The sequence below is a fragment of the Myripristis murdjan genome, chromosome 23 (assembly GCF_902150065.1).
Source record: "Myripristis murdjan chromosome 23, fMyrMur1.1, whole genome shotgun sequence".
NCBI classification, from domain to species: Eukaryota; Metazoa; Chordata; class Actinopteri; order Holocentriformes; family Holocentridae; genus Myripristis; species Myripristis murdjan.
In genome coordinates, this window is record NC_044002.1 from 15,505,041 (window position 1) to 15,527,754 (window position 22,714).

At 43.9% G+C, this 22,714-nt stretch overlaps 1 protein-coding gene across 3 annotated transcripts in view; it reads left to right on the forward strand.

The window, feature by feature from the left end:
- dock4b (dedicator of cytokinesis 4b) overlaps nucleotides 1-22,714 on the forward strand; it is a 133,258-nt gene that overhangs the window by 26,412 nt on the left and 84,132 nt on the right. For all 3 annotated transcript variants that reach the window (XM_030045868.1, XM_030045869.1, XM_030045870.1), the window contains exons 2-8: nucleotides 9,540-9,623; nucleotides 12,344-12,384; nucleotides 13,186-13,241; nucleotides 13,396-13,492; nucleotides 14,210-14,358; nucleotides 16,598-16,682; nucleotides 22,397-22,548. In XM_030045868.1, coding sequence (XP_029901728.1) covers nucleotides 9,540-9,623; nucleotides 12,344-12,384; nucleotides 13,186-13,241; nucleotides 13,396-13,492; nucleotides 14,210-14,358; nucleotides 16,598-16,682; nucleotides 22,397-22,548 — 664 coding nt within the window. The remainder of the gene's footprint in view (nucleotides 1-9,539; nucleotides 9,624-12,343; nucleotides 12,385-13,185; nucleotides 13,242-13,395; nucleotides 13,493-14,209; nucleotides 14,359-16,597; nucleotides 16,683-22,396; nucleotides 22,549-22,714) is intronic.

A 22,714-nucleotide genomic window follows, 5' to 3' on the forward strand; every position in this document is an offset into this window, starting at 1 on the left:
ACCAGCTGCTCCTCTGATTAAACCGTGTGTATGTGGTCTGCAAAGGAGATTGTGTGTGCATGTGCATGTGTGTGGCAGACACCCAACGGCAGCAGAAAGAGAGAGAGAGAGAGAGAGAGGGCTAGAAAGGTGTGAATTTTGTGGTAGGACATTTTTTTTCTCTGTCTGGGGCTGGCAGGGAGTTGTATAAAAATGCTAAAACATGGTTCATCCCCCCAAGTAAAGTGTGTATATGTGTGTGTGTGTGTGTGTGTGTGTGTGTGTGTTTCCAAAAGTGGGTTTGTTACTGCTAATCGTGCAGGAGGAAATGTGTACAGTAAAGCAGCAGGAGTACTGAGACTTCCTAGACCCCTCCCCTTTTAATAAGTAAAATGACAAGCAGCCTCTGGGGCTTCCATATAGTAGGCTAGGGGGAACACACACACACATACACACATGCACACACACTCTCCCGCACACACACAGATGTGAGCAAACATCCACATGAATGCATACACATACCAAAAGAGAAGCACCTCTACAAAGATGGGAATGAAAATGCAAAAAAAAAAAACAAAACAAAAAAAAAAACATCAATAGGCCTCAGAGGTCTGATGTAACACGGAGCACAAAGCTTTGCCAAAATATGAATTTCACGAGCCAACACATTTTCTCTAAGAGGGAAAAACATAGGGTTTTCACATAACAATAATCCCCGTCGTAGGCTGTGATTTAATCTAGCGTTTCAAATGTTAATCTGCGCGTAATCTGCCCATAAATGGGACTGAATCCATAACTCGGCTGCTCCAACCAAAATAATTATTTTTCTAAGAGAAAGCGAACACCGCTGGCTGCTCTGTGACTGACTTTCCACGATAAATATGGGCTATTACTAGAGCTGCACTAGCTTGGCTGAGCTGTCAAGTGTTTTTCAAAGATGACAACAAAAATATTGAGAAGGAAGAGAATCCGTCCGAACTGTAATTGTGCATCAGGTCATCATCAGCAGTTTGGTTTTTGCAGTCATACCCATGGTAATCAGTTTATAAAGATGCGTGAAAAATTTGCCCGAATGTCCAAATTTGGAAGAAATCTTTTGTCTCATTGAGTATTCATTCTTTGATGCGGGATTCTTCAGAATAATAACAAATAATGTGACTTCTGCAGCCTACTGACACACATTCAGGCACTCACACACCTGCCTTCTTTTTTGACCTTACGCGCCCCGCCCATTTTTGCCGTTACCTTCATATTTCCTTCATAGCAAGGATGCGAGCTGGTGTGGATAAATCTCAAAGCAAAATATAGAACGCATATATGCAGAGTCCAGAATTAACACTGACCAGTCACCAAATGCGGGTGAATTTAGTGTTTGGCGAGTAAAATATAAATGTATTGTATATGTATTGTATATGTAAAATAATTTCCTACATGCGCTGGAGAAAACTCCCGCTTTGGTGTCACTTTGCTTTGCTCAATTTGCCGTGCTGCGTGTTGTGTGTGGTGTGTAATTGTGTCAGTCATCTTTTTTTTTTTTTTTTTTTGTCATAGCACTTGAGGTCCTTGAGGCAGTTGTAAGAAAGCCAGCTATGTGGAGGTTTATTGCGGGAGTGGAGCCCCCAGGAAAACGACAACAGGCAAACTTCAGGCCGAAGAACCCACTGCTGCCACAGCCAATACAAGCACCGCCTCCTCCTCCTTGCACTTAAAGGCATATCACTGCAAAAACTCAAAATCTTACCAAGAATATTTGTCTTATTTCAAGTCAAAATGTCTCATTTCCAGTCAAAATATCTCATTACACTTAAAATAAGACATGATCACCTAAGAAGTAACTTGTTTTTAGACAATTTTCACTTGTTTCAAATGAATTTTCACTTGAAACAAGTTATTTTGACTAGAAATAAGACATTTTGACATGAATTAAGACAAATATTCATGGTAAGATTTTGAGTTTTTGCAGTGTATTAATTGAATGTGTCAGACGATAGTGTTGAGACAGTTTAATTAATATTTCTGCACACAATTTGTGTTGGATCCTGCATATATGGACGAAAGCGAGTAGTGAAATTAACTGTTGAGACAAAAGCGGCCAAGCGGTGGCCTACGTGTTGCCTAGAAACACACTGCGCCTCAACATACCCGAACCTAAAACCCGCAACTGCCTCGGGATTGGCTGCTTTGATGCATCAGGATGGTTTAAGTTTTCAGCCTCCACTCACCAGCCAACACCGAAGACGTGATACTGAGGCGGTATCGAGTTCTCAGACACACTGTTTGCCATGCAGCCGCTTCAGAAAGACGTAATAGCATTCTGCACACAGCTCCGCTCTGAAAGCTTCTGCTGGAGCGTTGTGATTTGAGCGAAGGGTTATTGTTGCCGGTGAGCGGTTTTGTGATGAGGTAAGGTCGCTATCTCCGCTCACACAAAGGCGGCGAAAGGAAGCTGGCGCCCGGCAATGGAAGAAGGTGAAATGAAAGCCGTTCCTCCTGGGTGATTCTGCCAGCCTGGCTTTTGTCTGCGCTGCCGATCAGACCTTTGTGTATATGTGCGTGTGTGTATGAGTGTGTGTGTGTGTGTGTGCGTGTTTGTCTGCTTCCATGCGCGTATCTGCCAAGCGGAGCCCTGTTCGTGGCCTTCTCGTCTCGGCTGCTTTCAGACATCTGCCTCCTCTCTTCTCCGCCGGCCCCCGTTGATTCGCCCGCCCTGCTTTAAAATTCATGATACCACTTCCCAGAATTCCGAGCTCATCCCCGAGAAATCACCTTTCGCAGATTGAGAGGCGCACCCGAGCACGCCCACGCCGCCGTAATCTGTCGCCGGCTTACATTGATGCTGTCAGATGTCGCCGCTGCTCTCTGCCACACGAGTGCACGCGGGTGTGTCTGTTTTTTTGCATGTATGCATGAGCGTGGCGGGGCGGGTAGGCCCTGAGTAACTCCCTGTGTGTCGTTAACCACATTCGCTGACTCACCGCCTTGTATCAATCAGGCAGTGGAACAAGTATGTTTCACGTGGTATTTATATATCCGTGCACTATAGCCCCCTTTTTCCTTTACAGGAAGAAATGGCTAAAGCAGACTTAGTGTTAGAGCATGGCGAGCATCAAGTAAGCTGAGACAAAACAGAGTTTTAAGCCAGTTTTGGTCTGAGTTGGAATGTTTATTCACATTGCTAGAATAGAAGGTAGTTTTGGTTTGGCACAGTTTGGATGAAAAGTATGCAAACACACACACACACACACACACACACACACACAGAGGAGAGAGAACTGCAAAACACATCAGGAAGACACTTGCGTTGCTCCCTTCAGGGCTTTACTGTAGCTAAAAGCCCGTAAGTGCAGCCTGTCACCAGTCCAACAGAGTCGCAGTGACATGTTTGCACCAGGGCAACAGCAAGGGAGCAATATGGCTGCGTTGGTGGCTCGCGAACCTTGAATGAACCTCGGACGAGCCTTGAACGCTCTCTCTCCTGGGCGGCCGAGTTTAGAGTCGTGACCCTGCCGCCGCTCAAAAAGCGAGATGAAGAGGGTGGGAATTTCTGGGGAGGTTGAATTTTTTTTTTTTAATTCGACTGAGTGGCTGGGGGTTTCTGAGGCGAGGATTACAAATGTACAGCTTGTAAACAGGTGGGAGGAGAAAGAGAAAAGGACAGGGGAAAGACGAGTGAGAAAAAAGGGGAAGGAAGCGGAGATGCTGCTGTTGTTTTTTTGTCCCTTCTTCAAAATCAGCCTTAATCAATGTCTTTATAATTTTTGAAACTGCATGTGTGTGTGTGTGTGTTTGAACGCTCAATTGCAAATTCCAGCACATAATTCAATTAAATATTCATGATCCTCACTTTTTGGTGGCAATGGAGGCCGGTGGAACACCGCCCGTTGCTGTTGCTGAATTAGCATATTAATGACACGTGTTGAATAATTAATGCGGGGAGTGGATTACGCATGTGAATCATTGTCGGATCAGTAATCACCGAGGAAAAAGGGTCAGGCTAATGAGGTTAAAAAGCGCATTAACAATCCTTTTGAACTCGATTTGCTAAGTGATTTAGCGCAAAAAACACGGTTAAAAGCAGAGGATTCTCACACAGAAATCAGTGGCTGCTTGTTGCTGTGCGGGGGCTTATTATTTTTTCATCCTTTTTTTTTTTTTTTTCAAATTTTCATAGTGAAATTACACCACTATAAAATTGAGCCTAGCAGCAATGTAACACTCCGCTTTGATCGTTGTCATTATACCTGCCTCTGTGATTCAGCCGTTACCTTTTGAAAGAAGCCGGGGCTGTTTGTGAAGCGGCAGCGGCGGCATTCTGTGGAATCGGGGGCCTGTGGCTGCGCTGGCTCTTCTTAAGGAGCTTAGACGCGAGAGCGGAGCAAACCAAATGTAACGTGGTTTGACAGACCTTGACTCCGAGTGGCAGCCTAAAACACATGTAAGCCTAATCTGAGCCAGCCAGCAGGCTTTCCAGGGAGCTCGCCTCACTCGGCAGGATGCTCCTTGCACACTCGCAGGCGCGCATGCGGTCCCCGTGGATTAAATCTTGGGGAACGCGCGTTAAAGAGAGCCTGATCTAAACGCAACCTCTGAAATCAAGATCCCCCCCGTGTGGACGCAGCTGCCTTCTTGTTTGCGAATAAATTAGTGCAACTGTTCCCTCAGAGCTCTGGGTGGAAACTTAACATTTAGAGAGGAAGCTGAAGTTGCACCTCTCCCCTCCTTGAGAGACCAATTAACTTGGTGGATGGTTGGGTTGCAGAGAGTTTCATAAACATGCACTGATAAAGGGTTCTTAGCACTCTAATCTAACACCAGCAGCCACCAATGTTTTTTAAAATCAGTGAAATGATTATTTAATCAATCAAAGTCTAGATTGATTTGAAAAACATAAACAATTGGGTCAGGACTGTGTAGAAGACACCACTTCTACAATAGCTGCTGGCAGTGAATATAATGCAGCACACTGTTTAATTGCCTATGTATGTAATTCCACTTTTGCACACGTTGACCTTTTCCCCTCATTTTAAAGCAGTGCTTCCTCTGCAGTATTAATACAGCTGTGGTGCTTCGGGCAGTGATTCTAATTTTGTCCCATATCTGTTGCTATTTGGGTGTAAATTATTAAAGTTGAGGTTCGCGCGTTAAAACTGTTTTTAAATGCTATATAAGCTTTACCGCTGAAGCATCTGGGCTATAATTAGTGTACTCTCAGATACCATTAGGGCTAAATTAGAATCTCAATTTGAGTTTTGCATTTTCTCGCCGAGTGGTGGTGATTCCCTGCAAGGCGCCTCTCTCTCTTTTCGCCCTTGACATTAGGCGAGAGCAGCAAAGTTACCTTCTCGAGGGCTGTGACGGAGATGGGGGCTGCCGTGTTGGCCCTGTGAAGACGCGGTGACACGCTGCATCAGTGTCAAACCCCCCCCCCCTCCCGGCTTCCCACCAGAGACCCGCCGCAGTTTATTTTAGTTTGCCACACAGTTGCATCTTTCCTATCCGCCGCTCTGTCAGGTGTTTGTCTCGCTTGATTCCTTCCTCTCTTGTTCTCTCGCAGGAGTTTATTTCAGGTTGCCACTGACTTCGCGTCTGTCTGTTTCCCTGCCGCTGTGTTTTGTCTCGTCTCTCCGAGCGTCTTGATTTCTCCCTCCCTCTCCCTCTCTCTCTCTCTCTTAGTCACCGTCTCTCTTTTTGTCTCATTGTCCACGTGTGCCTGGCTCTCCATCGCTGCCATCCTTGTGCAATGTGTGCTTTCAGGAACTGCAGTGCCCTTGCTACAACCCTGTGCATGGGTGTGTGTGTGTGTGTGTGTGTTAGATGGAGGGGGACAGAGTTTGTCTTGTGGCTGAACCGCTGTTCAGTGAAGGCCATCTGGAAACAAAACTCCTGTGCTGGGTGTAACAGTTTCAGTGTGTGTGTGTGTGCATATGTGTGTGTGTGTTTTGCTCAGTTTAGGGATATTCATGCACCAGTGGCGTTCACTTATACATGCTATGGTTTTTGTGTGTGCTGAGGTTGTATGTGTGAGCGTGTGTGTGCATTCGTCCATTTACAGGCTTTTCCCCCTGCCATGCCTGTTTTCCTACTCTGCAGCAGCTGTGTGGCCGTGCAGCCGTGAATGGCAGCTTTCTCTCCATTTGTACATGCTGTTCTCTTTTTCATGGAGGAGCAGGACACAATCCTGTTGCCCTCTCAACAACAACAACAACAACAATATCAATCCCCTCAAGAGTGTGCACCTTTCCGGTCCCGTCCGAGCATCTCTTAGCGGTTTGCTGTGATGGACAGACAGGCAAACAGACAGTCCGAGAAAGACAGACAGCAGCTGGCTAGTGGATCGACAGGAGGGAGGCTGTCATTTCACCACAGGAAAAAAAAAAAAAAAAAAAAAAAGAAAACGGCGACTTGAAACTGAATAATTTAGTTTGCTGCAGCTGGGAAAGTCACTTGGATAATTCATGCGTTGGGCACACTTTGGGTTTCTGTGAGTGTGTTTGCTGTGATTGCCTGCATGTGCGTGTGTGTATGTGTGTGTGTGTGTGTGTGTGTGTGTGTGTGTGCGCATGTGATGGTGCTTTGAATGAATTAGAAAGTCAGATGTGGTCTTTGGACAAATCCCTTGTAAAGATTGTGTTTTCGCAGCTCGCGGGATAACAAGGAAGTCTCGACTTGAAATGCAGAAGGACACAGGCTGACACACACCAACACCCAGTGCCTCAGTGAATCGCGACTGTCTGTTCTCGTTTTTTCATGTCACCGACTTGAACTCCACTCCAACCTGGGAGAGGGGGCTGATGGGTAAATGAGTCGAGTCCTCTCCGGGGTTGTAGTCCTGTAGAGAAAACATGGCTGGCTGTTAAGTTGTTATTTGTGGCTGACATTTCCTACCGAGGACAACTCAGTCCAGTTAGGGGCCGACACAAGTGGCTCTTTCTCAAGTTATTGAATTTGCTGAGTGATGCCTGAACTGTGTGTGTGTTTGTGTATGTGTGTGTGTTCATGTGTGTATACAAGAAGCAGAGCTGCAACAAACAGTTATTTTCATTCATTTAGATTCTTTTTTTTTTTCAGTTAATCAAATAATCATTATATCTAAGGCATTTCAAAATAATGACAAAGATCCATCACAACCAAATTCCAAAGTCAAGTAAGTAAATAAATTGTAAAATTGCTTATTTAGTCTGATCTGTAGTCGGGAAAGCCCAAAAGAGTTCATTTGCAAAAACAGATAAAAGCCATTCTTAAAATGAATACATAGTTTTCACTGATACTGCTTGGAGTACACACACACATACACACACACACACACACACACACACACACACACACACACACACACACACACACAAAGCATGATTTGGGATGATAAAAAATTATGCCAGGCTAAATCAACATATAAAAATAGAAATACATATAAAGTAAATTTTAATAAAATTCCAAAAAGTTTAAAAAGGTTTTAATAAATTCAAATGGAGATATCTGTTTTTGCAAATGAGCTCTTCAAATAGAGAAAAAAGTGCAAACTATAGCATTTGTGAAGCTGTAACCAGGAAATGTTTGGTATTTTCACTCGATAAATGACTGAAATGACCGATAACAAAATTAAAATGCTCTAATTATCTGCCAGTTGACTTATCGCCTTATTAGTCGACTCAGCGTTTCAGCACTAATGTGTGTGTCTCTGTGGCTGCTTGTGCCAAAGTAAGTCTATGTGAGTCGTGTCCGCCGTTTTGTGCCGTGTGTGTCTGTGTGTATAAATGTGTCTCCACATGACAGAGTGCATAAAACAGTGTGTGTTTGTCTGCAGTGTGTACTCACTGGATGTTTGGGTGCAAGTCACCATGCCTTTGAAGTGGGCTAGATTCAATATAAGCCCTCTCCAGTGGGGAACAGTGTCCGCGCTGTGCGGACGGTGCGTTCAGGTACACCGCTCGGGCGGTGGAGCCAGGTGAAATGAAATTCTCTCCAAACATGTCGGCTGCAGCCAGAATCCCTCTTAGTTCTGCATGCTACACGTTACATGTTGTAGCTGTGTCTGGTCTGTGTGTGTGTGTGTGTGTGTGTGCATGGTTGTTTAAATTCATAAGTGCATGTCCCATCGTATGTGCTTCTGCATGCATGTATTCATGTTTCTGTGTGTGTCCATGTACACCTGTGCACATGTATGCGTGTGTCAGCATATGTGGGGTTTTGTATGTTTTTATGCATGTCTGTGTGTGTGTGTGTGTGTGTGTGTGTGTGTGTGTGTGTGTGTACGTGTGGTGTTCTGTGTGGATGTGGATGTTATTGTGTGAAAAAGGTTGCGGTGAACAAGCTCTCTTTGTTAGTTTGTGTGTTTCTTTCCTTCTTTCTTCCTCTGTGTATCTCTTATATCTCTTACCTTCTGTCTCCCTCTCTTTGTCTTTGAATGGATGTTGATCCAACTCCTGAAAAACCCTTTGCACACAGTGAAATCTGCACCTAAATACCTGATCTGATCTCTGCTTTCGTTCTCCCTCCTCTGCATTCTCTCCTCCCTCCGTCTATTTTGGTTTGAGAAATCGAGGCTGAATGTGATTTGACCCCGGAGCGGAGGTTAGCGCAGGCGAGTGTTTCACTGCTGTGGTCCTTCACATACCGTCTCTTTGCACCATTTCTCATCAAAGGGACATAGTTTCTGTAATAGGTGGTTTTCTAGCTAGAGGAAGAGGTGGAGAGCGGCTCGGGGTGTGTGTGTTTTTTATAAGTTACACCACCTAAATGTCTCTCTGAAGTCAGCTACAAGCCCGTATCTCACTGGGGAACACTACAAACAAATCACTACAGCAAACAGCCCGGAGTGAGCCAAAGGCCGAGCTGCTTCTTCCACTTCTGGGCTGTGAGATGATTTATGACCCCGTGTGTTCAGTATTGAATGGGTGGTGTTGCATTAGAGCAAAAGGCCCTGTGTTTGGTGTTTTGTAAGATTGGTGCTGTCAGCTCAGCAACTTGTAACATAGTATTTTACCAAGGGGAAAGTTTTTTTTCCCCCCATGTGTTTTGCTTGAGAGAAGTTGATAAGTATAAGAGTCGGCGAAAGGTTTTGTTCCAAAATGAGATTTCCACCACCGGCGGTAAAAAAGAAATGCTTGCTGCAATGAGACATAAACTCAATATGGAAGTAGATTTTATTTATTTATTTTTTTTATCAATTACAGGACCTCTGTTGCTAAAATGGCAACAGAATGGAGGATGGAGTCATCTCGATGTTTCACATTTTGACTCAGTGCTTAAGCAGTGCTTTAGAATGGACCTGGTTATACACGTATATTGCACAGATTGTATTTTGTGGATGTGTTAGATGTGTTAGCGCTTGTGAGAATGCGTGTGCACGGAGGTAGTGAGAGTGGCAACATTTTTATAAGCCTCTTTCTTATCTCGGCAACACAGATTACTGATCGAATCTCTTGTCTCTGTGTTTGTTTTTTTTGTCATCGTATTCCACCACTGCTTCTGCTTTCTGCGTCTGTCTTATCGTTTATTCTGTAAACTGAAAGTAAACTTGAAATTGACGTGCCCGCGTGTTGTGCCTCTGTGTTTTTCAGTGCTGGCCAGTTTCCGAGGGACGGTCCAGCACGGCCTCCCGCTGGAGATTGGAGACACGGTGCAGATCCTGGAGAAATGTGAAGGTACAGTCACACACACGTGTACAGGAATGCACACGTACATGTAGGTTCAGTGAAGCATTGCAACCCGCAGATACTGAATATATGTGCCATTGTCATACAGTATGGGGAGCAGATGAATCTTTGAAGCTACTGAAGGAGAAATGAAAGGGAAAATCAACTTTGAGATGATTGCACACATCACAAAATACAAGTGTGCTCAAACATAAGCACACATGCACACTCTTAAACACCAAACCTGGTGGAGTCCCACTGAGTTAACATCACATCATCACGTTTCCCGCAGAACACCTTAAGGATTGCTGTGCTGCTCACACACACATGCACACACACATATATACACAAAACAAGCAGCATTGTGTCTGTGATGAATGCCTGTGGAAATTCATGTTTGCTACTGTTTCCTGTGCCACAAGCTGGCCGCTGTTCCCGCCTTCCTGCCCACGCTGAGTCTGTTTTTCTCTTGTACTTGTTTTGCCTTTCACCCTCTCTCCTCCTCCTCTCTCTCTCTCTCTCTCTCTCTCTTTCTCTCCCTCTCACTCTCTTCCTCTCTTTCTATATCCTTTAGTAATAAATCACAGACTGAGACGAAGCTAAATGTTGACATTTTTTTTTACCATTTATTGAAAAAAAATATATAGATATATCTATCTATATATCTATATATCTATATATATATATATATATATATATATATATATATATAGATATATAGATATAGATATATTTACATACATTTTTACACTCCCAGACCCACAGTGCACACAGTTAAAAATAAATAAATAAATAAAATTGAACGGAATTGAATGGACATTGACATTAATATATCACATTTATGAGAGAACAAAACAGAGGTCATCATAAATAAACCCCGTCCAATCAGTTTAAGTTTTCAGTTTATTCCACTGAAATCACTCGGCCTGAAATGCGAAGGGATTTGCTCGATCACAATCATATTTAAATCCCTGGGGTCTGCGTCTGTCTCTCTCTCTCTGAGTCTGCATTTCGCTGAAGGGCTCACTGACTAATTCAGCTTTGAACTTTTCGACCTACATTCACACACGCTGACACAGATGAGCAGTTACAGACATGCAAAAAAAAAAAAAAAAAAAAAAAAAAAAAAAAACTCCGAAACACACCTCCCTCTTCCTGAGCTCTTGACAAACTGTCTCACTTCCTGTTTTTTTTTTTTTTTCCTGTTTGGGCAGACAGACATATAGGGAGACAGACAGACTGACAGAAGATCTAGCAGAGGGATGCAGTATTGCTGTTCAAAGCCCAGAGGAAGTAGACAATAGCGCAGCCAGCGGAGCACTTTGCTCAGAGGGGAGGAATGAAATCAAACTGGTGGCAGGCGGTGAGACGGGCCGCTGACAGCACCGAGGAGACAGACTAATGGCTTCCCCTCGTGTTGATATCCCGTCTCCTGTCGGCACTTCTAAACACGGGAGCTTGCCAAGTTGACGGTGTCTTTACCGACACATGGCTCCCATCTTTAACAGCACCCGCGCCCTGTAATTGATTTTTGACTAGGCGTCACCGGCTCCCTCTTGAACTCTCTTAACTTCCACGACAGCAATTACATCGAAAGCACGCGCGTCGTGTAAAATGCAGCGTAAAAACACGGTTTGATTATCACATCCTCCTGATGTATGACTCCCGCCTCGCCGTCTTTTGCTTGCAGAAACTTTTGCCAAGATCTGTCTCGGTATTTGACCTCTGGCACTGAATAAATGGCTCATCTAGGAAGTACAGAGCGTGTGCTTCACAATGCACACGTAGAAAAATGACTCTGTGCCAGCCTGGCCGGGGAATCCTAAATCAAATCAGGGATAAAAATATTACCTTAGTCATGGCAAAAACCCACAGTGATTGTAATGATTTAATGCATTTACATTTTAGGCGTTTACCTAATGCTCTTATCTAGAGGGACTTAACAATGGATGCAACAGCAGAATGAGCTTAAAATTGCTGCTTTGGATAAGAGCATCAGCTCAAAGCCTCAGATGTAAATATATTAGATCGTTTTTTAATCAGCGCTGGGTTTTGCCAGAGCATCTAGCACTCAGTGATTTGGCGCGAGCCCAGCTTGGAGTGTACGCCGGTGTGAAAAAAAGTGTCGGCGCATGCGAGCCTTGTCTTTTTCACCTTTGTCTGCTTCAGTCTCTGCTGTTTTCACACCTGCCACGACTGGTCGCGGTGCGGTTTTTGCCGTGGCCGCGCATGGCGGATCGGCCCGCGGTCACTGAGCATCGCCGTGACACGCACCGCTTTGCATCGTTTACTGTGTTTGTGTTGTGATTTTTAATTGAAGTGGGAAGTTATTCATTTGGCAGCGAGAGCCATCGTTTGCGATTCAGCGGCTTCTCGGTCCCCTTATCAGATGGCACTGAGTTGGAATAAAAATGACTTTTCGGTGGGCGTGTTATGAAATTACTTGGTACGTACAGCTGTCAGAAGGATGGGGACGATTTTTTATTAAATCGCTGTGAAACACAAGGACACACACATACAAGTACAGGCATGCATGGGGCCACACACACACACATGCAAACACACACACATCTATCTCCATCTCCCACGCTCTCTTTCTTATTAAATGTATTCCATTCTTCTCCACCTCCTCTCGCTGTGTTTTCTGCAGTCTAAGCCAGATAAAGAGATAATAGGTGTGAAAGTCACAGTGACACCGTGGAAATTAACACAGTGTTGTGTCTCTGCAGGCTGGTACCGCGGATTCATCCTGAAGAATCCAAACACCAAGGTGGGTTAGCGTCCTCTCTGGATGTGTGTGAACGCGTGCACCCGTGTATGTTTGTTTTTCCTCTTTAAACTATATTTATAACTCATTTATAACACTTGAATTGGGTCTTAGTTGCAGTGTTTGCTTGCATTTCTCAAGTCCTCATGCCAAATCATATTGCTCGTGAACGGCATGCACAAACGTCCACGTGAGAAAATCATTTTAACCAGATCAAACTGAGTAAATATTGACAATTAAGCTCCATAAGCTCTATGGCACACATGACAGATGTTACAAATGTCCAATACCCAGACTGACAGTGATGAATTGTGGCCATTACAAAGCTCCTGTTCGGGTGAATATGACTCTCATATAAAGTTGGAGGGGAAGTGTTATGTGTGTTTGTGGAGTCTGTGTGTGTGATCTGTGTTTTTTTTTTTTTTGTTTTTTTTCCCCCTCACATCCTGAAATATCATGTCTACTTTGATCTTCTCAAGTCAGTAGGGACCAACCTGCGGTTTAATAAAGCCAAACAGTGCACACACACACACACACACACACACATACATACATGCTCACATACAGTTTTCATGTGTTATTTGTCTCTCCCAAATCCCATCGCTCTCCGCCTTTATCTCTTTGTCTCTGTTTCCCTCCCCCTCCCTTCTCCCTCCGTCTTTTTACCCACAAACACACTTGACGACGTATTGATTGCCTGAATAATTTCCACTTATAGATAGATAGTATTTATAGCGCGGGAGATGGATGTCTCAGATTGCATTAGGGCTGCTTTTCATTATCTTGTTTATCTTCTGTCCAAAGGGCATCTTTCCATGCAGCTACATCCACTTGAAGAACGCCCACATCAAGAATAAAGGGTAAGTAATGAGCGATGGTCCATATTTGTCCATTCTTATATCCCTCAAGTGTGTGTTTTTGTGTTTGTGTGTGTGTGCATGGCTTTGTTCTGGACTACAATGCCGTGACATGATACAATTATTTTGTTTACATGTATGTATTCCCAACCTATAGGCAGTTTGAGACGGTCATTCCAACAGAAGACTCGGTCATCACCGAGATGACGTCAACATTGCGAGACTGGGGTGCCATGTGGAAACAGCTCTACGTGGTAAGCATGCACACACACACACACACACACACACACAAACACACACACACAAATTGAATCGACTCGAATGTCAGCCACAGGCTCGGCGGAGTTGCCTATTTTTGTTTTCTTGCGAGGAGAATTTATTTTGCCCAGGGTAATTCAAAAGTCGCAAACAGTCAAAGTCTTTCCATACACATTCATTAGTTGAATTGATTGTGTTTGCGTCCTATTAAGCTATCTGGGGTGCTGATTAAATTGAGCTGATGAATACTCGCAGATCAAAGTGCATAAATTGGTGGCAAAAAGCAGCAGGACACTGAAGCTAATTTGCACAAATCCATTTTAAGTCGCTCCGTCGGCTTTTCTCTCTCTGGGTTGCCCTCGCTCGCTCTCCGCGTTGATCTCGCGCTCTTTCTTCATCTGTATTCTGTCTCTCTCCTTTTTCACTTATGTTTCGGGGTGGCTCATTGCATCTGTATCTTGGCTTTTTTTTTTTTCTCCCCCCCTCTGTCTTCTCATTGCCATTCCTGTCTCTTTCACCCTCATTCTGTCTCTCTCTGCTGTCAATTTGCTTTTCATTCATGTCTTTGGCTTGATCTTGACTCTGTTTCTCCTCCCTGCCAACCCCTCCATCCAAATCCCACCTTTCTTCCCGCTCCTCTCCTCTTTCATTCTCTCTCCCTTCCCCTTCTCATCTCCTCTTCTGACTCCTTCCACCGTCTCTTCCTTCCACAGAAAAATGAGGGGGATTTGTTCCACCGCCTTTGGCACGTGATGAATGAAATCCTGGACCTGAGGAGGCAGGTGCTGGTGGGTCACCTCACCCATGACCGCATGCGGGACGTCAAGCAGCACATCACAGCGAGATTGGACTGGGGCAACGAGTGAGTAGGAGAGCAGCAAGAGGGGGATGACCTCTCCTTTCAAATATCTGTCTGAAGATGGGGCAATTATTTTAGAATTCACACAGACTCCTCACTGGGGGTCTTGAACAGCTCAATGCCAGGACCTCAGACTTACAAAACTCATGTTTACTGCAAAATATACCCATCAAAATTAGTCCTAAAGCTGCTGATGGGTGGTGTGATTTGTTGACTTGTTCATTTTGAGCGCAGCCTATCACACTCTGGGTAGGAAAACATGTTACTTCAACACCATAAACAATTTAGTAAGTGACTTTTGGGAACTATGTAGACTGCCTGGGAGGTCAAGCAAGCTTATTAGCTACTTGGTAGCCACCAAGGCTAGATGTCAGTTTCTAGCATTTATCACCTCAGAGTAATTCAGGCCTGTGTAGGCTCTGTTCCCCTTTTAACTTCCTTTCTAATGTGTTTATTCAGTGAGGAATCTGTGAAATCATAAATGGACATAAATAGACTGTGCTCGCTAAGATTTTTCCACCCCAAGTGTTACGTAATGAATGCATTTCTATTCGGAATTGCCAAAGTTTCCAACTAAATTGTCAACATTGTGTTTACTGTTTCAACTTGTGAAAAAAAAAAAAAAAAAAAAAAAAAAGCCCACAAGAAGAAAAAGTGACTTTGTATTTCCTCCATGGGCAATACACACAGTGTAGGCTGTGTGGCTGTGCAACGTGTCCATTTTACTGTGGACTTCAAGAAAAGTAGTGTTTTGACAGTGTAACAGCTAATGGGGATCCATGCAAATAATTATTAATCAATATTTACAGTAAACAATAAAAGGCAATTTGCTACTCTGAAACGGAGAGAAAACAGAGCTTTGAACCCATACCTGAATTAATGGAGCATAAAATCACACTGTCTGTCATGGGGATATTGGGCTTTGTTTCTCTTATATTGATACTTTTTTCTTTAAAAAACAAGCAAACAAACAAACAAAAACACAAAAACAGGTGAAATGTACAATGGCACAACTTTGCACATGTTTAGGAGGAATAAGAGGAGCCTAAAGGTTGAATGACTTCACTGTATCTTGGGCTGCTCTTTGGCTTTGGAAAAATCTTGCTTCCTTGCTGCACTCTCTCTCTCTCTCTCTCTCTCTCTCTCTCTCTCTCCTTGCTCTGTCTTTTGTTGTCGCCCGCCCTCCCTGCAGGCACGCTCTTCACTCAATCACTTCTTTCCCTCTTCAAACAGACAGCTCTCTCTCTTTCTCCTCTCTCTCCTCCATGCCACGGGGGTGAAACCAAAAAAAAACCTCACTTGATGTGTCATACTCGCTTTCTCTTTACCCTTCACTCTCCTTCACTCATTCTTTCTCCTGCTGTCTATCATTCCCCTCTTCTTTCTCTCTTTCCCTCTGCCCTTCCCTCTTTTTTTCTTGCTCTTTCTCACACACACGCACACACACATTCTTACCTACTCCTTGTGAGGAGCCGGGTGGACAGTCCCTCGCTGTTGCACGGTTGACTAGGCCTGTCTCTCTTAGTGCTGACAAGGAGACACACTCTAACACGCAGCTCGGTCCAGTGAGATGGCCAGCCAGGGATGAAGGAGGAGGAAGACGAGGAGATTCAGAGGAAGGAGCCGGAGGAGGAAAAAGACGAGGAAAAGTGTCAGGAGGAAGAGGAGAGATGAGAACAGAAAGAATAAGGAAGGGGTGAGGCAATTAGGAAGGAAGGAGAGGGATGGAGCTGGTGAAAATCAACAGGAGCAGGGAAAGAGAGGGAGGTGAGGAGGAAGAAGGAGGGGAGGAGAGGAGTGAGAGAGACATTGGAAAGGGGAGGAGGCTGAGGAGGAAAAGAGGGGTGAGGAGAGGAAAGGGTGGTGGAGGGAGGCGCAGGATGGCTGAACAGGAAACTTTTTTTCTTTCATGTGTTCCTCCGAGAGAGAGAGAGATGATCTGTCAAGTTTATTTAGACTGACTGACATGGATGCTCTGACAGCACTGTTTGTGCGTGTGTGTGTGTGTGTGTGTGTGTGTGTGTGTTTTGTGTGTTTATGTTTGTGTGTGCATTTGCTGTGTGCTTGCCCTCTGCCTTGTTGCTCACTTCAGTCTTTGCCTCTTTTGGATGACCTAATGGTCACCATAGGAAACTCTGGTTAACCATTATCTGTATGCAATTCACCACTTTTATTTATTGCTTTTCTCAGCGTGTTTTCATGAGTGTGCGTTCCTGTGTGTGTGTGTGTGTGTGTGTTACAGACAGCTTGGCTTGGACCTGGTCCCCAGGCGAGAGTTCAGCATGGTGGACCCGGATGAAATCAGCGTCACAGAGCTCTACAGACTGGTGAGTGGCGTCCCAACTCTCTGCACAAAACTCACATTGCATCCAGCTGGGCAGCTCTCAAAATGACACACAGGCAGGCAGCAGAGTGACTGCCCTTCAGCTGGAGGACATGGGTTCAGGCCAGCCTCCACATTTGTGTATGTGTGCGCCGAAATGTCCTTGAGCAAGAGGCAAGACCATGAATCTGACAAGCCGATAGAAAATCCCACTATTATGATCAATAGAGTGGAACGGTAACGTGATACACCGAAGAATTCACAATTTTAAGGATAAGAGATTAGAAAGAGATTCAGGGCTTGAACCAATTCAACGAGTAATGAAATGAATCATGACCTTATAAAAAAATGTTTTGCAGCAAAATAGATAAAAGACAAGAAAAAAGAGAAAAGAAAAAGAAAAAAATGATAAAAAGCAAAGATACGAGACTGAGAAAGAACTACAAAACCCATAAAGCATTGCTTTTTTTTCATAACTCGTGAAGTCAAATTTTACTAGTACTCGTTTATAGTGATTTATTGCACATGGATATACCGCTTCATGTTTTATCATCCTAGTTATAATTCTGGTCAGACAGTTTAATAGCTCCTAATGTCCAGTTAGACCTATTATTATTTGTTTGCAAGCAAAAAAAAAAAAAAAATGTCAACAAAAACTGTCATTTCTTTAAAATGAAGTTGAAATCATACAAGCTCATGGCCTCTGCAGAAGCGTGTGCCATCGTTTCATGCTTAATGCATAAGAAAATAAACGAGGAATCCCCTGTGATAGTACTGAATTGTTTGTTTTTGTTCTTTTTTTACTTCTGAAACCCGACGGTTGCGCTCTAGAAAGTATCACAGAGCAGCCAGGAAGGAGGATGAGCATCTTTAGCCCTCCCAGTGAATCTCACCGTGCAGTGTGACACACTGGCACACTCAGTTTTTGGTGCTGGCAGAAGCGTGCGTGTGGATGCCCTTCACTGGAAAATGGGTGAAGTGGTGACATGCTTTGTCCGTGGTTGTCAAAATCTCAAACTGGCATAATTGGCCGCTCCTGTCAGTGGTGCAGTGGTGTAATGCTCAGTCTGTCCTGTGGGTTCAAAGCTTTCCTCACATCAAATATTAGTTTCCTGCCTCACCATCTTTTCATTCGGTTTAATGAAAAAAAAAAAGCACCATAATCTGTGGTAATTTTTTTTCTTTTTTTCTTTTTTTGCTGTTGAGTTTTGACAGAGTAGGTCTTTTTTTTTCCCCTCTCAATATCCTGTTGAGGAACAAAACTCATATCAGTGTGAGCCGCTGAGCTGCTGGCATCCGTGTGGCTGAATGTCTGCGTTTCTCCCCTCTTTCCATCTGCCTCCATACCTCTCTCTCGCTCTCTCGCTCTCTCGCTCTCTCACTCTCTCACTCTCCCCTTCCTTCCCCCACCGTTTGCTCCCTGCCTCTCTGTTTCTCCCAACCCCAACCGTTGTTACCGTGGCAACCACATCTCTGCCCTGATGCAGTGTGGAGAGAATTCTATCACACACACACACACACACACACACACACACTGTGACGGCTTTCCCTTCGCAGTGGTAATTGAAGCTCTTAATCCATCTGTTTTTATTGTTAGTCAAAACAAAAGCAGGCATACCAGGATGAAAGCTTAATGCACCTCTATTAAACGGTGTTCAGTATGAGCAAATGAGCGCAATTCCCTCATACTGGGAGAAGATAAAGGGACGGGCATTTACTGCCGCCATCCACACGTACACACACAAACACACAGACAAACACACGTGCACACAGACACTACCCAGTGCCACGTTGAGCCTAAATTACATCAGTTTTCATCATTTTTCAGTGAGACCTTTGTTTAGGGGAGGAGCGTTTTTGTTTTCATCTTGCACCTTGTCACCGTGGTGTGGCTTAATTGACTTGAGATGATGATTACCTGGTGTGTGTGTGTGTGTGTGTGTGTGTGTGTGTGTGTGTGCGCGCCGAGGAGAGGCGGTGAAAGGTTTCAAAGGGGCGTAGGGTTACTGCAGGAACATGTAGCTTGATTGTTGCACGGTGAAGTGATTCTTGCCCTGTTAGAAAGACAGAGGAAAATGAAAAAAATTATAGAGTTTTCAATCCAGAATTAATGGGAGGATTTCATTGTGTGTGTGTGAGATATTTAACACAACACAAAGCAAATCACAGGTTGTATATGAAGAGTTTGCTTCCATAATAAGATATCAACTATTCTCTAAAAACAAGACTCACTCATTTCTTGTATCTGAATGATGCAGATTTTGCTTACTGTTGAAGTTTTTAATCTTTTTAAGACTTTGGCTTCCACTCTGGTTGTGAAGGCAGGCGATTTTCAAAAAAGTGCAGGTACCGAATTGTTTTCCAAAACGGATATGTGCCATTTTACAGTGAAACCGTTTACATGTACATAATCAAGGGTTTGATGCACAATTCTGAAAATAGTGTCCCTGTGGTAGTGGCTTTGAAGTGAGTATTGCTGAGAAACCTTTTTTTTTGAAATCCTGAATTGGCTCCCCCGGATCTAATGCCAAGCCTGGCTGGCTGGTACAAAGCTGTCTTTAGTGCAAAGGCGAGTCCGCTTCAAACTTTTGCTTGTTCCTGAAAGAGAGAGAGAGAGAGAGCAGAACAGAGTGTGAGCAGGCCAGAGTGTCGATCCCAGAGTGCTGAGTTCATTAACACTGGCAGATCAGACAGCGGTAGGAGATTTGCTCAGGCCTGGCCAGGGCATGGTAAAATCTCCACCAATTATCACCGTGGTGATTGCATAATATGACATATCCCACCCAGCCTTCCACACAGACACACACACACACACACACACACATCTTCTCTTACTTCTCATTTATGTCACAGAGGTCTCCCCTTTTCAAAAGATTAAAAAGCAGGATGAAAAGAGGCTTAAAGAGCGATGTTGAAGTGGGCGATGAAAGGAAGCTCTGAAGTGGGGGGGGGGGATCAGAGTCGAAATTCCTCTGCAGCCTCGGTTTGACACCCCCCACCCCCCCTAGCAGCGAAAGATATTTCTATTGTCACTTTGCTCAGTGCTGCCTCACGTGCTGGAAAAGAAGTAACCAGGTGAACATCAGGATGGTTGGGCATCTTCTCTCTCCTCACCATCCCACTGCTCCCTCTCTCTCCCTCTCTCTCTCTCTCTCTCTCTCTCTCTCTCTCTCTCTCTCTCTCTCAACCCGCAGTGTTGTGAGCCGCCGGGCTGCCAGTGTTGTTCCAAGGCCGTCATGTCTATCCTTTGTGTCTAGTCATGCTGAAGCCGTCATGTAACCACACCGCTCCCACCGGGCATCTAAAATGACACACTGAAAATAACCTCGTAATGAAATACCACAGCTTATTATAGGCCTGCAAAAGCCCAGTCATTCTAAATCAAACCAGGAGCTTAACCCGGTTACGTAAGCAACATTTTGGGGGGGGGGGGGGAAGAAAGAGACTTTAAGTGTTGCTGCTTAAAGCCTTGCTGCTCTACCATTGTCCACCATCTTTTGTCTTAAAGCAGCACTATTTGATCGTTTTGATATTGCAAATCTAAAATGGTGTGTGGTGTAATTTTCTGACATGTTTAAGTCACTTAATGTCACCTGAAACATACTCAGTGGCTCTGTACAGTCATCATTAATGGGAATGTCTCCCATGAGTTATTTCCAGTCATGCCATTCATGTATTATACAGATAAATTTGGGACTTTGCTGCTTTTTTTTTTTTTTTTTTTTTTTTTTTTAATGCCTAACTCCCAGTAAACCAATAAGACAAATAGGGGCTTATGAATGCAGGAGAGGGCTGGTGGAAGTTTCACCCCGTGTGGTCAGGATTTAATACTCACTGGTGCTTTTGAGATGATGCAAAGCTTGCGTGTCCTCTACACTAACCACACACACACACACATGCACGCGCGCACACACAAACACACACACACACACACACAGCTGTTTCCATTTTTACCTCTTTCCTTTTCCTCTCTCCTCATCCTCCTCTTGTCCTCCTCTTCATCTTTTGACTTCCTACTACAGAAGTGAATGCGGCGCAAGATTTGGCAGGGGCTCCACCGGCCATCTGGTGCTCTGTGTGTGTCTGTGTGTGTGTATGTGTGTGTGTGTGCAGCTCTGTTTGCAGTCGAGTGTGCATTTGTGTGTTAGTGTGCCTTGCCTTGATGCTCAGTTCAACCAGTCCTTGTCTTTTTGGGTGTTGACAACAGATTAGGAGGAATCTCTCATAAACAGAGCTGTAATATGCATGCTGATCTAGGCCTATATATAATTCATTACAACACACCAGGCTGTGTGTGGCTGGAACACAGATCTGATATAGATCTTGTTTAGTTAATTTAGTGTGTAACGCCGGAGATTATAAACAGAGCACCAGAGGCTGAGGTGTGAGAGTTCTTGCTGTACTGTGGGAGCGTTGCATTTCACATTTACGCTCAGAATGGATTACACATAATATTTTGGTTTCTAAATCAGCAAGATTATAAACAACCAAAAGATTACAACAGTACAAGGTCAAAATCAGTGTTTTTTGCAGTCCATTTTGCATTTATAATAGTAGTTTTTATTTCAAAACAACTTTTTTCCAAGGTGTTTTGAGGTGTGTTCCAAGGTTTTTGTTTTTTTTCTCATAATTGCATTGTTTTTGATGGCCTTTTTCCAAAGTCTGTTTTCATTTCAACACCACAATTTTCGATTTCATTTCATAATGACAGTTTTTATGTCAGTGGCATTCAAAGGGATTTTTCAAGTGACTCTTTCCTTTCATAATGCCACTTTTGGCGTTCTATTGTAGAGAGGGGCTACAGGTAAATAAATTAGAGTGAAAGAAACAGGTAGAGGTCTTGTTTTGCTAATTTCATGCCCTGTTTCAAACGATTGAAGATGTTAAATGTGTCTTTCCGAGTGAACTTAATACATTTCCGTTAATGCTCTCTGTACTGCAACAGGACACTAATGCAGCTGAAACAACATTTGCATAATGTGCTAATGTCTGCATATTTACCTGTTTGTGTGTGCACCGGTGTGTGGATGCTCAGTTGTTGGCAGCTTGGCTCCTAAAGGACATCATCTTTTGTGTGGCAAATCAGATTTAAGGGAGGCCTGCTGTGTTAACCTGCTGCTAGTCGTATTAATCAGTCGGCTACCCTTTAAAGGCTGTTGGCTCCTAATCGTAAAAGACATCATCTGTGCCTCCAAGTGAAGATTTCATACCCCACTGTACTCTGGAAACACATATCATTTCTCCTCGGGGATCAATAAAGTATTTCTGATTTTGATCCTAATTCTGGTAAAAGGACCTAAACACTGCCTTTTTTTTTTTTTTTTTTTTTTTTTTTTTTAATAAAACAATGCAGTGTGAATGCTTTGGGTGGCTGGTACACAAAGGGACATAACCACATGCTGTTTTTTATAGTATAAAAACCTGTTCAGATAGTTCCTGTGTGATTTGGCGAGGTTTCCAATCTGCCATGAGCTTCCCCGTCCTCTTCACCTCAGTACAATGTGGTATTCTTAGATGGGTATTCTTTTATTTTCTTTTATCCTTTTATAGATACAGTTACAGCCCAAATCACACAGAAACTATCTGGATGAGCAGATTACATACGGGTTATCAGGAAAATCTTTTTTTTTTTTTTTTTGTATTTTGGGTCAACTGGTCCTTTAACTTTGGTTGTGCATTTCATGATCTCCTCTCACGGATGTTTTTTTATGCTTCTAGATGGAACATCGGCATCGCAAGAAGGAGACCCCCGTGCCCGCCAGCACCCATCACCTGTTTGTCCACATGAAGAGTCTGATGAGTGCCAATCTGGGGGAGGAGCTGGAGGTCTTCTTCCACATCTACGACGGACGGGAGAACCGCCCGCTCAGGTACAGAGTCTGTACACTAATCCTGATTTGTGGTGGGGTCAAGGAGAACAAACTTTTGTCCCATAAATCTCAAAAGAACCGATGGAAAATTGATCTCTTTTAGGCCCGTTTCCACCACCGGAACTTTGGGGTAATTTTACAGGGCCGGGACCGTTGTCATGTCTCC